Below are 16,796 nucleotides of genomic sequence, written 5' to 3'. Positions count from 1 at the left end.
GCATCCCCAACACGCTGTTGAAGGAGAAGAACAAAGTTGGAAGACTGGCATTCCCGACTTTAAGACTTACTATAAAGCTACATTAATCAAGACAGTGTGATACTGGCAGAAAAACAGACAAATAAATCAGTGGACTTGAATAGGGAGCTCAGGAATTGATCCACATAAATATAGTCAACTGATTTTTGACAAAGGATCCAAGACAATATAATGGAGAAAAGAAAGTCTTTTCAACAAATGTTCTCAAACAAGTGGATATCCACATGCAAAAAAGTAACTGAATCTAGACATAAGCCTTACACCCTTCACAAAAATTAATTCAAAATATATCATAGAACTAAATGTAAAACATAAAACTGTAAAACTCCTAGAAGATAACACAGGAGAAAAGTCTAGAAAACCTTAGGTTTTGTGAGGACTTTTTAGATGCAATATTATGGCATCATCCTTGAAAGAAATAATTGATATACTGGACTTCATTTTAAAAAAGTCTACTTTGTACAGACACTGTCAAGAGATTGAAAAGAGAAGCTGAAGACTGGGAGAAAATATTTGTAAAAGATACCTAAAAAAGGACTGTTATCCAAAATATACAGAGAACTCTTGAAACTCAACAACAAGAGAATGAACAATTTGATTTGAAAATGGGCCAAAAGCCTGAATAGATCACCCATCAGAATAACCTACAGATGCTAAATAGTACATGAGAAGATGCTCCAAACATTATGCCATTAGAGAAATGCAAACTGAAACCACAATGAGAGACCATTGCACACCCATCAGAATGGCCAAAGTCCAGAACACTGACAATACCAAATGCTGGCGAGAATGTGGAGCAACAGGAACTCTCATTCACATTCACTGCTGCTGAGAATGCAAAATGGTGCAGCTACTTTGGAAGACAGCTTTGTGGTTTCTTACAAAACTAAAAATTCTCTTACCACACGATCCAGACATTGCCTTCCTTGGTATTTACACAAAGAAGTCGAAAACTCATGTCTACACAAAAACCTGTACATGGATTCTTATAGCAACTTTATTCATAATTGTCAAAATTTGGAAGCAACCAAGATGTCCTTCAGCAGGTGAGTAGACAAACAAACTATGGTAGATCCAGACATTGGAATATTATTCAGTACAAAAAAAAATGAGCTATAAAGCCATGAAATGATATGGAGGAAATGTAAATGCATATTGCTCAGTGAAAGAAACCAATCTGAAAAGGCCACACACTGTGTGATTCCAACTCTATGCTGTTCTTGAAAAAGGCAAAATTATGGAGACAATAAAAAGATGAGTGGATGCCAGGGGTTGCAGAGAGAGGAATGACTAGGCAGAGCACAGAGGATTTGTAGGGCAGTATCTGTATGATACTATAATGAGGGGTAGGTGTCATTATAAATTGGTCTGAAAATTTAGTCATTTTGTCTTTAAAAAAATGAGTGAATTGGTCTAAAGAATGAGTGAATGTACATCACGAAGAATGCACCCTAATGTAAACCATGGACTGTGGGTGATCTTCCTGCGTCCATGTAGGTGCATCAGTTGTAACAGATGTACTGCTCTGGTGTGGGATGTTGACAATGTGTGGAGCTATGTATGTTGGGACGGGGGTCTATGGAATATCCCTGCACCTTCCTCTCAGTTTTGCTGTGAACCTAACACTGGTCTTAGAAAGAAAGGTCATGGTTTAGAAATACTGGTGCAAAGGCCTGAGTGGAATAAGGGAAGCAGCCATAGGCACAGGGCTCTCTAAGGAAAGAGCATGCCAGGTGTGGGAAACAGCACACACAAAGGCCTTGAGATGGGTTCTGCTTGGAAGACATTTGCAGGCTGATAGACAGTAGCTGCTGTGATACACTGTTAATAGAAATATCAAGGTGTGTGGGAGCATACACAGAATGGGAATGTTGTGTCTGTGTGTGTGTATGTGTATTTCAAAAGCCATGCACAAAAGTTTTATGTAGACTTTCCAGAAGGATTCAGAGGCAACACTGGTGACCTCTTAGAGCCACGGCACTTCTCTGGGAGCAGCCAGAGAAGATCCAGAGGCCTGGAGAGTTGAGGGGTGAGAGAAGCTGATTTTTGCCTTACATCCTACTGTATTCTTTATATTTTTACCATATATATCTATCACTTTACAGAAAAACAACACAAAATAAAGTAACAGACGCCTTGGCCCTGCTGCAGGGAGCCACATGGTTTCTGCGGTGACACTCTTGGCCCTTTAACATTCACAGTTTTCCCAAGGCCATGGGCGAAAGGTCTGGAGAGCTTTGCAGAAATGGAGTCTCAATGGATCTCAATGGGTCTCAACGGGTGAGACCAGCCATGAGATCTCCCCCAATGGCACTGCACTGTGGGAAAAAGAAGGCAGAATCCCCTAAAGAAAGGAATTCCCCCTGGCCCCCATGATGAGGAGCTGGAGTTGCTGGTGCCACAAAGCGGTCCCTGGTCCACCTCACCCAAAAACACTTCAGCTGTCTTCCTGAGGCCTCAGTTTCCTCATCTGTACCCTAAAATACCCACCAAGTTCCCTGCATGGTGTCACTCAGGAAGATGTGGAGGCCAAGGCCAGAGCTGGGAGATGAGTGAGGAGCCTTGCCCGGGTGGAGACCTGCGAAGTGGACGCTGACGGGAGCCACTGGAAGTGGGGAACTGAAGCACTGAGGCCCCGTGGGAGGGACTCTGATGGCTCAGCCTGGAGGGAAGAGCAGGTGCCTTCGGAGAGGATGAGATGTGTCCATGTGAGGGACGAGAATGGCCAGAGCCCTGTCAAGGGCAGGCTGGGGCTGGTGCAAATTGCTGGAGAGGCTGCCTCATCCCTGGCGCTGCACCATGCACTAGAATGTTCTACGAGAATGAAGATGATGTACGTGGCACTGCCCATCATGGAAGCCACAAGTGTTGAGAGTGCTTAAAATGTGGTGCATGCTGCAGAGAACCTGAATTTTTAATTTCATCTCATTTTAGTTCATTTAACATTAAAATAAATTTCAACAGCCACATATGGGACATGGGTCCTGCACAGGACAGCGCAGCACTCAGAGATGATGGTGATTAGGTCATGAGGGCCCCACCCTCATCAATGATAAGTGCCTTATAAAAGAGGGTCCAGGGAGCCCCTGTGTACACCTTTTACTTGTGAGGATGTAGCAGCAAGGAACCATCTCTGAGGAACCGGCACTCACCAGACAGCAAATCTGCCGGCCCCTTGATCTTGGACTTCGCAGGCTGCAGAACAGTGAGCAATAAATTTCTGCTGTTTCTAAATTATCCATCTAAGATATTTTGTTGTTGTATCCCAAAAAGTCTAAGACAGGAACCAGTAGAGCTCCTTGAGGCCACAGATCCAGGGAGCAGGAGGGCTGGCATGGATCTGTCCCCTCAGGCCTCCTTCTTAACCACCAGGCTTTACCCCCGACCCCAGTGAAGAAAAGAATAAACAAACAAACAGGCAAAGTTGAAAGTCTAACACCAAGTGCTGGTGAAGATGTGGTGAAACAGGCACCAGAAATGCTGAGTGGGACTGAAACCGGCAACCAGGATGACTGGCTGCATCTGCCCAGATAGAAAATGTCCTGTCCCAGCTCATCCAGTTCTTGTCATCTACTCCAGAGAAACCCCAAACACAGGAAGGTATGCATGAGGCCGATCAAGTGGAAACAACCTAAATGTCCCTCAAAGCAGAATGGCTGCCCTACAGTATATCCACACTAGGGAATAGCACTCAGCGGCTTCCTTGTACTGCAAAAGATCTTTGTAGTCTAACATCACTGGAGCTCTTATTTCCTGGGTTAGTACATAACAATGCCATAATCACTCATGGAGCACACACTCACAAGCACGCACACACATGCACACGTGAGTGCACACACTCACCAGTACCATATATTTCCCACAGACACATATGACTATGGAAGCACAGGGCGGATGTTCTGGGCATCTCTGTCCTCCGTGGTGAAACAGCTGCCTACAGAAGCGGAGGGAAGAGCCTAGACTCCATGATGGCGGCTGTCTGAGCTCCCTACTCAAAATGCTTTCATTTTTGCCAGGAGGCAAAATGCCCCTACTCAAAATGCTTTCATTTTTGCCAGGAGGCGGAGATCATGAAATACTTGGATCATTAGAATGTTAATAATAAATAAAAGAGCAAATCTATACCCTCTTCTAGAATTGGCACTGTTGTGCACACTATTAGTGTTTACTTCTTTTCTTTAACTTTTAAAGGAAGATCTTTCATGTTTAAATAATGCCCCTTGTCACCCAAACATGTTCTCCTTCTGCCAGTTCAATGTGGACATTTCCTATGTTTACTGGATTTATATACTTGAGAGTTGTTTCTTTTCCCAGCAGAGTCCGTGGAGCTGGGCTTACGGACTCACCACAGCACAGATTCATGCCACCAGCACCCCGTCGCAGCAACTGTAGATGAAGTACTTTACAGAGTAACCATTCAAAAGCAGTCTCGTAGCCCGAGCTATACATTACAGAAAATCCATAGCACTAGGCTTATACGTAGTGCTTTAAAAATAGATCTTACGTTCTGCAGCCGTAGCAATGATGATCCCAAGAATCAACCTGTACAAACCTATAAATAGTGACGGCCGTCCGTGTTTGCACAGAAGCTGTGATCTCTCTCGGCGCCCACCATTCATTAAAACCCATGCGCACAGTGAAGCTGGTGGGTCCATCGGGATTTCGCATTTGGGGAAAGCAATTATTTAGGCAATTAAATTCTGGCGCCCTCACCGGCCTTCGCCCTGAGATATTAATAATAGTGCAAGGGTTTTCCAAAGCCCACGGAGGAATAACATTCACTTCTCTATTTGGCAGAGGGCTCTGCCGTCCCGCAACTTGGGGTGTAACAAAGATTACCCTGGTACTTCAGCCTGCAGTTTGGGGTCACGAACCCTGCTGGTTCTTTTCAATTGCTACTTGAGGGGACCTGTGAGTCTATACACTGCGGCATAAAGGGAGCCTCCCTGTTCCTGGGGATGGGCCTGGGGGGCCATCAGCAGCTGGAAGTGAAGGTGCAGACATTAGAACATTAGCACTTCCTGCTCCCGTGGAAACCTGGGACTCACAGCAAAGATGGGAAGTAGACCCTTCATTCGGCAATGGGCCTGAAGACCACAGACTCGCCAGGCTGGAGGAGTGTCCCTGAGACACAGGCCCTGCTTTATATTTGATCATTTGAGTCTCTCATTCGTTAATTCACGTGTCCACTCATTCAACCAGTATTCACTGAGCACAGGGCCTGTGCCAGGCATGGGGGCCAGGGAGCGGGGGTGGGGGGTGGTAGGGCAAGACTAGCAAGCACAGGGCAGTTGGAGGGGCTGAGAAGCAGCCAGGGGTGAGGGGTGGGGCAGTACCAGGGAGATGGCAGGAGGCTGAGGATGGGGACAGGCCTCAGGACTCAAAGGGCCTCTTGCCCCAGCATGAGTAGAAGCGTGGATTTTATCCTGGGAGAAACAGGAAACCCAGGAGGGTCTTCAGCCAGGAAGAGCTGAGAGCAGATTGACCTCTCCTGGAAGGGTGCTGGGGCCGCCAGATAGAGGATAAAGTGGACGACAGCAGAGATGGCCCCAGGGACCAGGGGGACGGGGCTGCTGCATCGGACAGGGAGAGATGGGGCAGCCTGGACTGGGACAGGGGCGACAGAAATGCTCAGCAAGGGGGCGGATCCCAGATTTGTTTTAACTATATTCAACCGAGTCTTTTTATGAAAAGCACCCTGCAGCTAAATCTGTAATAAATGAAAAAACTTCCTGTGCACTATTACTGCTACAAATCAGAGCCTCACATATGCGTTTATGTGCTGTTTAAGTGAGAGGTTGTTTGTTTTACTGTGAGGTTCCTCCAAGCAGCCCTCAGCCACTTACCCACAGTAAGGACAGCAGAATTTGAGAGCCATTCATTCCCTCAGGACTCCCGACCCCCGGTGACCTGATCAAGCACCAATGTAGGCACCAATGTGAAGGCCTTTGCAGCTGGGATCAGGGTTCTAATCAGGAGACCTGAAGATATGGAGATGAACCTGGAAGACCCGATGGGCCTCATGGAATCACTTAGGAAGCAGAGGGGAAGGCAGGAGTGGACAGGGTGGAAAGGAGGGAGGAGAGATTTGAAGGCTGAGAGGATTCAGCCACCCTTGCTGGCCTTGAAGGTAGACATGAGCCAGGGAAGGCAGTGGCCTCTACAGCTGAGAACCAAAATGACCCGGGCCCCAGCCCCAGCCCCAGCCCCGGCTCCGGCTCCAGCCCCGGCTCCGGCTCCAGCCCCGGCTCCAGCTGACAGCCAGCAAGAAAATAGGGACCTCAGTCCTACAGCCTCAAGGAACTGAATTCTGACAACCACCAGAACGAGCAGTAAGTGAATTCTCTCCCAGAGCATCTGGCAAACAGCACAGCACTGCTGAGACCCAGAGAGGGAAGCAGGTAAGCCCACCTGCACCCCTGACCCACAGGCTGTGTGTGGCAATAAATCGGTGATGCTTTAGCTGCTGAGTTGGTGGTAAATTGTTCCAGCAGCAATAGACATCTCTCCTGTGATCCTCCTGACCCTCCATGAACACTGGGTTTCGGAATTACACTCCATCCACAAGGAAAGCCAGACTCAGAGAAGGATGAATATGTACAAGGTCACACTGGGACTCGGAGCAGAGCTGGGGACACCCCACATCTGCCTCCTGGCCCCAAGGGTCCTTCTCCCACCTCTGTGCAACCTGCATCTCCTCCACCCTGCTTAGACGATCCTCGGAAGAAAGGTGCGCTCATATCCAACATCAACTCAAGACTCTAACAAAGGGAAGAAGCCACAGATGAGGACAGGTGGAGAGAACCACCCCAGTGTCCACCTGTAGGGCACACGGGGTCCCACCTGTGGGGCACCACATCCCACCTACAGGGAAAGGCTCTTTTCAGTCAGCAGCCTGCTCATTTCCAAGACAGGCACCCCACAAGGACAGCCAGAGTTGGGGCATCCTTTAAGGGCTTCCAAAGCAGGCAGTAACAACAAGCATTGACCTGCTGTCAGACACTTTCCAGAACCAAAGGGATACAATATAAATCCAGGTTCACGAGAGACAGGATCACAGAACGACCAAGAATCCAGCAGACTGTCCAGGCTCAAATTCAGCTCAGCAGCTGTGACCTTGGGCACGTTACTCCATCCCTTTCAGCCTCGGTTTTCCTCACCTGTCAAATGGGGTCCCACCAGGTCGAGCCCATCTCCCACAGAGATGTGTACATGAGTGAGCAGGACTGAGGACAGGACCTGGCTGGTGTGACTATCACTGTCCAGTGACTGCAGAGTGGCTCCTCTCCAATCCCCCACTGCAGTGACTCCCAAGCAAACGCAAATGATCAGTGCACAATATTCTGCACTTTCACCCGTGACCACAATACTCTAGGTCGGAAATCACAGTAATCTACAAATAAGAGGAATATCGCCTTATTTTTTATTATCCCAACGTTTAACCAAACAGTAAAAAAAAAATTGAGTTAATTTATCATGATTTGCCGTGGATTATAGGAAAAGGCACAGATAGCAAAGCCATTAAAATAAAAATAGAAATCGAACATGCACCAAGCCTCCAGTGCTGGAGCATCCTTGTTACCGGAATTAGAGTGAATTAGGGTCGTTAAGGGGATTTAGTCATGGAAGACGGAGAATGTGCAGTTCATACAGCTGTTTCGGACACTCGTAAATGGAGAGACGCAGTCCTTAGCTTATATTAGAAACCTCATCCAGTGAAGAGTCTATTTTTAGTGTTTGCCCTCTGGGGGAGTGGCAATGAACTTAGGTCCAAATGTGCAATGTGCAGGAGGCAGGAAGTCTGTGCCGGCCTCCAGGAGGCAGAATGACGACAGAGCAGTCCAGGGCAGGCCACCTGGAGGGAGGCTTGGATGGAGAAGGGCTACCAAGGGCACCTGTCAGGTGACAGCACGAACACATAGGGTGGGTATTGGAGAAGATGTCCGGGCAGGCCTGCGCATTCCCATCTCCAGGTCTGCTTGTAGAAAAGGTGTGTAAATCATTCAAGACGGTCTAAAAATACGACATGTTTTCAGGAGGAAGAGCCAGCTTCCACCGCTGAGAGACTCACGCAAAGAGGCCACATGCCCACTTCCTGTAACTTGACAGAGATAATGTTGCTAAATTAGGAGATTCTTTTTGCTAAATGGCTTTCCTTTAGGGAGAGGTGAAAAGCTCAATGTCAGAGCAACAGTACTTAAAGAAACTCCTGTGAGCCGCAAGGAAGGGCCTCTGCACGCGGGTGAGGAGAGGAGGCCTCCCTGCCACCAACCCCACCTCCCCACCATCGCCTCCCCATCATGCTCTCCATTGGACACAGAGCTTACAGCACACCTGCTGGGTGCCAGGCACGGAGTGCATGCCCTGCACACAAAAATGCGCCAGTCACTGCTGCCCTGGGTTTACCTTTGGTGGAGCAGATGGATCATTAACAAGAGAGTGAACAGGGTGATGACTGTGCTGGGGGTCCGCAGGACCACCCCCAGGTTGAGTGATTCACTAGAGGACTCATTGGACTCGGCTGTAGCTGTACTCACAACTGTGATTTATAGCAGCAGCAGGCAAAGCACACCCAGCAAAGAAAAACATGCCTGGGGCAAAATCTGCCAGAAACCAGGCACAAGCATCTGAGAGTCCCTCCCAGTGCAGTCACATTTTGGGGGATTTTCCCCAAAAATGGCCACAATATCACCTCCAACCTCATATGTTCTTCTTGCAACGTGGCTTTGCACCCTCCCACTGCGAGGTGGGTTCATGCCGACCCCGAGTCAGGGAAGGCCGATTCTAAGGCAGAAGCGGGACTGTGATGTCCAAAGCCAGATCATAAGCGGTGACAGAACTTGAGTCTGTTTCTCTCGGGTTGCTCACTTCTGCACCTCAAGCTTCCCAAGCAAAAGCCCGAGCGGAAAGGACCTGAGGCCCCGCTCACATTCCCAGCCGAGCTGTCAGGGGCTGAACTGTGCTCCCCCTAATATGTATATGTTGAAGGTTGGATCCCCGGTGTCTCAGAATGCAATGTTTGGAGAAGGCGTTTTTTAACGGGGTGATTACATTAAAATGAGGCTGCTGAGGGGGTGGGGGCTGGGCAATCCAATCTGACTGGTGTCCTTATATGAAGAAGAGATTTGGACAATAAGAGCTTACAGGGGGAAAAGATCCACCCGGAATAGGGGGTGAGAGGCTTCACAGACGAGGTCTCACTGCTGGGCCTTGACAGATGGGTACACTCCACGGGAGGCCAGGAGCCTTCCGTCAGAAGGAGCAGCACGGGTGAAGGCCGGGGAGTGAAGGTGGAGGCCTGGCTTAGATGGAGTGTTAGGGGCTGGGAGCTGGAGGACCTCCTAAACCTCTGGTCAGAGAAGGGCTGTGCTGAGGCTGGCACACTAGGTTGAGGGAGATGGCATCCATATATACATGCACACAAACACTCATGCACGTACACATTCATGCACACACTTGCTCATGCACACACTCATGCATGTAATACTCATGCACACACTTGCTCATATACACACTCATGCACACCTTCACACACACTCCTGCACAGCTTCACACCCTCACACACATGCATACACACACAGGCACGCACACTCCTGCACAGCCTCAACCCTCACACGCACACACACAATCACGCACACACAGGCACATGCACTCATCATAGCTTCACACCCTCACACACACAGTCACTCACACACAGGCATGTACACACTCTTGCACGGCCTCACAAACACATGCATACACACACAGGCACACGCACTCATGTACATCCTCACACTCTCATGCACGTTCACACACACTTGTCCTTAAGGGCACCACCCAAGGCACTGAGGCACTGAGTCAGGGCTGCCCCGTTGCACACAGGGGCACCAGTACGACACCTTCTTGCCCACGTGCTCACTTGTGTTTCCTTTGGCCCACAGTTTGTCACTAAAATGCCTGGTGCAGGAACCTTCCATAGCGAGCCCCCCGGTCTGGCCCACTTCGTAGTGTGAGGCCCAAGAGCTGCTGAATTCCCTCCAGGAAAGGTGTTCCACATGTCCACGCATGAACCGTCCCTGGTGACTGGTGCACCTAAGTAGCTTTCCTGAAAATACTGTAATCACGCAAAATCGACATTGCTCCAGGTCATCTAGGCCACAAGGTCACCAGCTTCCAAAGGGCAACTCCCCTTGCCCAATGCAAAGCCCACAACGCAAACCCTGGGCCAGACCCCGGGTCCTCCCATCCCCTCATCCCAGCCAGCCCCGGCCCAGGCTAGGAGTCCTATGCAAGGGAGGTGTACCGTTGTTGTTTTCCTTAAAATAAACCGCTACCGAAGTCTGGTAGAAATCCCGAATCAGAGGAGGGTTCCGGGAAAGCCAGCACCCTGGGGTTGTTGGGAGTCAGTCCGAGGCTGCTCGCGTAGGCGGGCACGCGGGGAGCCTCCCTCCTGGGGCCGGCCCTGGGAAAGCAGCCAGGCTGCGAGAAGGAGCATCCAAATTTCTCCACACAGCTGGTCCCTGCTTGGGAAATGTACAGCCAATTGTCAATCGTATTAATAAAACCATGTAGGCTACCAGATCAGACCAATTTTTGCCCAAAACCTGCTCTGAGTTTTGGTTTGGAAGCCATGGTCCACTTCACAGTTAGGGGTAAAGTAAATTGACTGGATCTGTCCCCACCCCCAGACCACCTTTCCTCCCTCTGCTCCCTCAGGGCTAGGAATCCCCACCAGAATCAACAGATCCCTGGGTTAAACCCAGTGACTCCTGTAATCCTTATTAAAACCCTGCATTCTACCTCATACTGTTCATTCACACACGTTATAGTAGATAAGAAAAATAAATGCAAAGAAAAAGCTATACAAGCCTCAAAAGGAGACGCAGAGGGATGTGTTTTTGAGCAGCCATCCTGGTATGCCCCCAGCTGAGGACTTCTCAGGGTGCAGGACTTTCAGAGCTAAAACCAGGACCCTCCCTGCCACACTGAGAAAAGCTGTTCACTCTAAACTCGAGGCAGAAAAGGGTTTCTTAAGACACAAAAAGCAAAAACAAAAAAAAAGCTGGATACATTTTACCACATCAGAACTAAAAGCTTCTATCAACCAAGGACACCATAAACAAAGTGAAAAGACACACAACAGACAGGACACGAATATTTGCAGCCAGCGGAGGATCGGGTTCCAGATCAGATCAACGGCGCTCACAAACCACTCGGAAACACACGAACGACCCCCTGGAAAAAGAGGGCAAAAAGTAAGTGAAGAGGCAACGCTCAGAGAGTGAAATCCAAATGGCCAAGTCACATAAGAAAAACTCTCAAGCAATCAAGGCAATGCAAATTAAACAATGTAATTTTCACTTCTCTGGAGGATTGGCAAAATTTCAGAATGTGAATGTATCAAGTGCTGACGAGAGAAACGGGTACCTCCAACACTGCTGTTGGGAGTGACACAGCCACTTTGGGAAACAGTCTGGCAATAGCAGCTTAAATTTAAAATGCACTCATCCTAAGCCTCAGGAGTTCCATTCTTTGGATGTGCCTTATAGACAAACACTTGTACAGATGTGCTTAGTGCCTCACGCAGGTTGTCCCCTGCAGCACAGCCTGTGACAGGATCTGAGAGGGACCTCCATGGCCATCGGTAGCAGAAAGGCAAAAACAGCCATGGAATATTCTAAAGCAATTAGACAGAACCTATGAAGCCAGATAAATCTCCAAGATACACTGCAGAGTGAAAACAGCTTCACAGCGAGAAGTGCTGTGTGATGCCATTTCTTTAAAAAGCACATGCTTATGTCAAGAAAGTTTGGTGGGAAATGCCATGAATGGTAACAGTGGCTTCCCTGGGGAAGGGCGAAGGGTGGCGGGCGGGGGGAGGGATTCATGTTCCAGAGGGATTTGAGCCTTATTTGCAATGTTTTCAATTTCTCACTTGGAGGATGTATTCATGACATACTAGTGTAATTAAATATATACGTGTATGTGTTTGAGTGAGTAATTTTTTTTCCAGAAAATCTTATCCCCTGAGCTGGAGACCACATTATCCATTCATCCCATAAAATATTTATGGAGTCCCAACTACAGGCTAGGACTTTTTTTTTTTTTTTTTTTTGAGACGGAGTCTCGCTCTGTCACCCAGGCTGGAGTGCAGTGGAGCAATGTCGTCTCACTGCAAGCTCCGCCTACCGGGTTCACGCCATTCTCCTGCCTCAGCCTCCCGAGTAGCTGGGACTACAGGCACCTGCCACCACTCCCAGCTAATTTTTTGCATTTTTAGTAGAGACGGGATTTCACCGTGTTAGCCAGGATGGTCTCGATCTCCTGACCTCGTGATCTGCTGGCCTCAGCCTCCCATAATGTTTGGATTACAGGCGTGAGCCACCACGTCCAGCCTAGGCCATTTTTAAAGATTGGGGATCACTCCTTTCCCTTCAAACAAAAACGGAGCGATCAACTTAGTCATCAGCAAAGTTCACCAGCAGACAGCAGTCCTTAAAGTAATGGGGTGACAGCTGCGTGGGGATTTGGGCTAAGTGGTGAGGAAATGTGAGGCTTGGAGCAGGTGAAGGAGAAGCAGACCTGAGGGGCCACTGGCTGTGGGGAGGTGCTTGGCTCTCACAGGTGTGCCCTGAGCACCCTGGGGGGAAAGGAGAGAAACGAAGATGTGTAGCCAGGTCACACCTCTCCCAGGGCCTTCTCCAGTTGCCGGGACATCATGACTCTGCCTTTTGCCTCCAAGCACCCATTGGTCACAGGAAAGAAAACTGAAGGCTGCAGTGTAATTTGCAATGCACGGCGGGTTTTGCAGGTCAGGTGAGCACAGCTGTGGGGTTCTTGCATTGCCATGCTGGCGTTTGTGAACCCAGTACCCATCTCCTTCTGCGATCCTCCTGATTTCCTACTGGAAGTCTCAGGCTGGCTATGGTGGGGATGCCAGCTCCATTTCTGGACCGGAGGAGACAGCTAGGTCTCAGCCGTCCAGTCCTCCCCACTCCCTCACTCCAGTAAGTGGTTCAAGGGCCAGCGATATGACCCACCCTGAGTCTGGGACAGACAAGGAGAGGCTAGCTGGAGCTACAGACGCCCAGTTTCCTGAATTAACAGATGGCCCTTTTGCCTCTGTGTGTCTAGTCCATTTCAGTCACTTGCTACCAGAAAAGCCTGCTAAGTCCAGCTGGTTGTCATTAAGATTTCAAAAGAATTGGGCAACTCCAGACCCAATCTGGGTCTTCAGAGTTATAGCCTTCAGGGAGCCTTGCCCAGCCCCAACTCTGAGCTGAGCCAGGGAAACAAGGCATTAAATTTCAAACTGTCTTTTGCAGCCCCTAAAGCCACAACTTTTAATGAGCATCAGCTGGGACATGTCATGATATCATTGATCACGCCTTTCCCTTCAAAAAACAATTTTAAAGGAAAAAAAAACTCATTTAGTGCAGAAATAACCCACTACGAGTCAGCGCTTCGAAATCAGACTTCGAAGTCTGGAAGAATGAGTGGTTAATTTGTTCCTAAATTAATGCAGCCCTGGCCCCAGAAATAGCACATTATCCCTTTAAGGGTGAGAGTTAAGATTCCCAAGCAAGCTCCGGGAAGTAGCCACACAAATCATGGAAGCTGAGCTTCAGGTGGCAGCTGGACAGATCCTCCTGGTTCCAAAAGGAATGAAGTCAAAGGGACCTTCTTGAGGTCTGGCATCAGAGTGCCCAAAGAGTTGTGGGCACACAGCCTGGTTCTTCCTTGGGTGCCGGGACCCTTGCTCCAAACCAAAACTTGGCATTTGCACTGGGGCCTTATCTGACTCAACATTGAAATGCAACATTGAAACCAAGAAACCCAGCCACACTCTCTGCCTCAGCCCCCTCCCAAGTGACCTCCTTTAAGTGCCAGCCCCATTCTGATGAATCTCAGATTGGAGCCTCCAGACCAACCACCGCCCCAAGCTCCAGACTCAGACGTGCAATGGCCCAGTGTAAACAGCCCCTCCAAATCACCATGGTCAGCACGGAATGCGCGCTTCCTCTCCCAGACCTCCCCTCTCCACAGAAAGTGAAGGAATGCACTGCAGAAGCCTCCCGCCAGTCTCCCTCCTCCCCGACCAAGCCTTCCACACCCCCATAAACAGCACCACCATCCACCCAGTGCTCAGACCCCAAACCTACAGGGCATCCTGGATTTGGGGTACCCAAGTCATGAGCAGGTCCTATCAGCTCCCAGTGCTTCCCACTTTCTCCGTCTCTGATGTACCCTCCTGTCCTCCAAGCAGCTGGCAACTCTGCTGCCATAGCCTCCAAATAAACCTGCGGCCACACAGCAGCCATGAGGAGCTTTCTCTCAGACACAGAGGGATGTGCAATTCTTCAGCCTAGAACCTGCCATTGGCCTCGGGTTGCACATGTAAGACCCCTAGGGACTTATGATGGAGGCCAAGGCCCATGGGCCACCTCCCCAAACTCAGCTCCCTCCAGTCCCCTAGCTGATGGGCTTCCAGCCTCAAGGACCCTCCTATTCCCCAGTGCCATCAAGTCAATTCTCACCTCAGGGCCTCCCTGCTCCCCGCAGCATCCCAGCACCTAGATCAGCGCCTGAAGCATTTTCAATGATGAATAATCATTTGCTGACCCACTGACAAAATATTCTGCTTTCTCCTTGGGGAAAGTGGGTCAGCAGTGGCTGAGCCCTGCCATCCATCCATCAAGGCCTAGACAGAGGCCGCAGAACTATTTTAAAAATGCCCAACGACTGAGGAGCACAAGGAACAGGTGAGGAGTTGCATAATTACTGCAGGCAGAACATGGGCTCCTGGTGGCCCTGAACACACTGCCAAGCTGCCGAAGGTTAGGACTGGGAACGCCCTTTCCCAAAATCCAACCCAGAATACGCCTCACTGTTCTTAGTACTCATGCATTGCCAAAAACAGGGGTGCTTTAGGGGAGGACACTGACACTTGTGGGTACTTACTCTGAGCAGGCACTGGGGGAGGGGCTTCTGCCCCATTAGAGAGGGGCACCCTAGAGGGGCCTCATCTCCCTCTCCCGACCCCACCCTGGGAGCTCAGCACCGGGACTGGCGCTCAGTAGGGGCTCAATATTCCTGATGAGTGGATTCAGCTGCCCATCCTCTGTGCCTGAGCTAAGCTTCTGCCACAAGCTTCTCCTCCAAGGGCACCACAGAAGGCCTGGCAGATAGCGGGCTCTCAAGTGTCCCCCAAATCCCCATGTCCCCCTTTCTTGACTTTGTGACTCCACATATCCCTGTATCTCAGGGTTTCCCAACCCCAGCACTAGCCTGTGGACTACACCATGACCGCCTCGGGGGGAAGGAGGGCTCCTGGCAGTGCAGGATGCTTAGCAGTGTCCCTGGCTTCTGCCCACTGGGTGCCAGTGGCGTTCCCCCAGGTGTGACAACCAGAAATGTCTTCAAGGGAAGGCAGGATCAACCCGTTTCGAGGCACTGAAAAGAACCACTGATGGATCTAAACCAGAGTTTCCTGGTGCTTTGGTTAAAAACACAGATTCTCCCAGGAGATTACAAGGGGCAGGCCTGGGTGGGGCCCCTGGAACAATCTGTAATAAGTGCCCCCGGTATCCTCACCAAGGGCCAGTGCGGAAACACTGGCCTAGCTCTCCTCCACCCCACTCCGGGCTCTGCCTGCTGGACACCTGGTATTCATGCACCCATAGCCACTGAGCACAGGCAAAACTCTAGCCTTGTCACCAGGAGGCCTGAGGCCACTCCCCATCCTGAACTCCTCTTCCCTGGCCCAGCTGGGGCCCTGGCCATTTTCTGGATTCCTCAGGCCCCTCTTCCTAGATCCCATCCCTTGAACTGCAGCTGGACCCTCTCTAGGGTCAGGTGTCTGCCCAGCAGGGGGGGAGGGGCCAGTCCCACGTGGGTGGGGGCCCATGGCCCTCCCTGGGGAAGAAGTGCGAACAAGCGCAGAGCCCTCCCTTGGGTGGCCAGCGCTGTCCATACGATCCCAACTGCTGCCCCCAAGACACAGGTATTGGATCACCCCCATTTCACAGATGCAGAAACTGAGGCGCAGCAAGGTCAAACGCCATGCACACAGGCTCATGCAGCGGGCAGAGGGGAATTCCAAACCCCAGACTGTCGACCCCAACGCCAGCGCTTCTGACCCTGCGGACACTGCCCTTGTTTAGGGAGAGACTCTGGTGACTTTGCTGCGAGGGGGAGGAGGGGGGCGGTAAGCCCGAGACCCGGGGCGCCCACCTCTGTGGCTGGGGGCGCAGCGGGCCTCCTGGCCACCCGCAGCGGCCAAGGGCAAGGGATCCAGGAGGAGTCGTCCCCCAGCGCCTCGTGCCCGGCGGGCACCCCGGGCCCCACGTCCCGCGTCCCCTCCCCGCAGCGCGCGCTTACCTTGCGCAGGATCTCGGGCGGCGGCGGCGGCGTCCCGGGCCCCGAAGGCGCCCAGCAGCGAGCGCAGGGGCGCAGGACAGCGGGCGCGCCCCCCGCCACGGCCACGCATCCCGCCGGAGGGCCGCGGAGCGGAGCCGGGGCCGCGGGGAGGCGCCGGCGGGGCGGGACCGGGACCAGGGCCGGGGGCGGCGCCGCCACGCGAGGCCGGCCCCTCCGCCGGGCGGGGGCTCCGAGGGGCGCCGCTGCGACCTTGACCCGCCCGGAGCCGCAGCCTCGCCCGGGCGAGCGGGAGCGGGAGCGGGAGCGGAGACCTCAGCGCCGTGCCCGGGGCCTTCCAGGGATGCCCTAGAAACGTTAAAGGGACAGCCGGGCGGGAGGTGTAGCCGCCGGTTCCCCGC

The 16,796-nt window shown here is 51.2% G+C and overlaps 1 protein-coding gene across 2 annotated transcripts in view; it reads right to left on the bottom strand.

The window, feature by feature from the left end:
* Positions 1–16,573, bottom strand: part of PHACTR3 (phosphatase and actin regulator 3) — a 269,873-nt gene extending 253,300 nt beyond the window's left edge. Inside the window, exon 1 of one of the 2 annotated variants that reach the window (XM_055372872.2) lies at positions 16,399–16,573. In XM_055372872.2, coding sequence (XP_055228847.2) covers positions 16,399–16,507 — 109 coding nt within the window. In that variant the 5' untranslated portion in view covers positions 16,508–16,573. Of the gene's footprint in view, positions 1–14,555; positions 14,577–16,398 lie in introns of those variants that run through there. The other variant, XM_055372873.2, reaches the window with a different exon arrangement.
* Positions 16,574–16,796: the final 223 nt, after the last annotated feature.

This window comes from Gorilla gorilla, chromosome 21 (genome assembly GCF_029281585.2).
Source record: "Gorilla gorilla gorilla isolate KB3781 chromosome 21, NHGRI_mGorGor1-v2.1_pri, whole genome shotgun sequence".
In the NCBI taxonomy this organism is placed as follows: Eukaryota; Metazoa; Chordata; class Mammalia; order Primates; family Hominidae; genus Gorilla; species Gorilla gorilla.
This window is presented reverse-complemented; position numbering and strand designations above follow the sequence as displayed.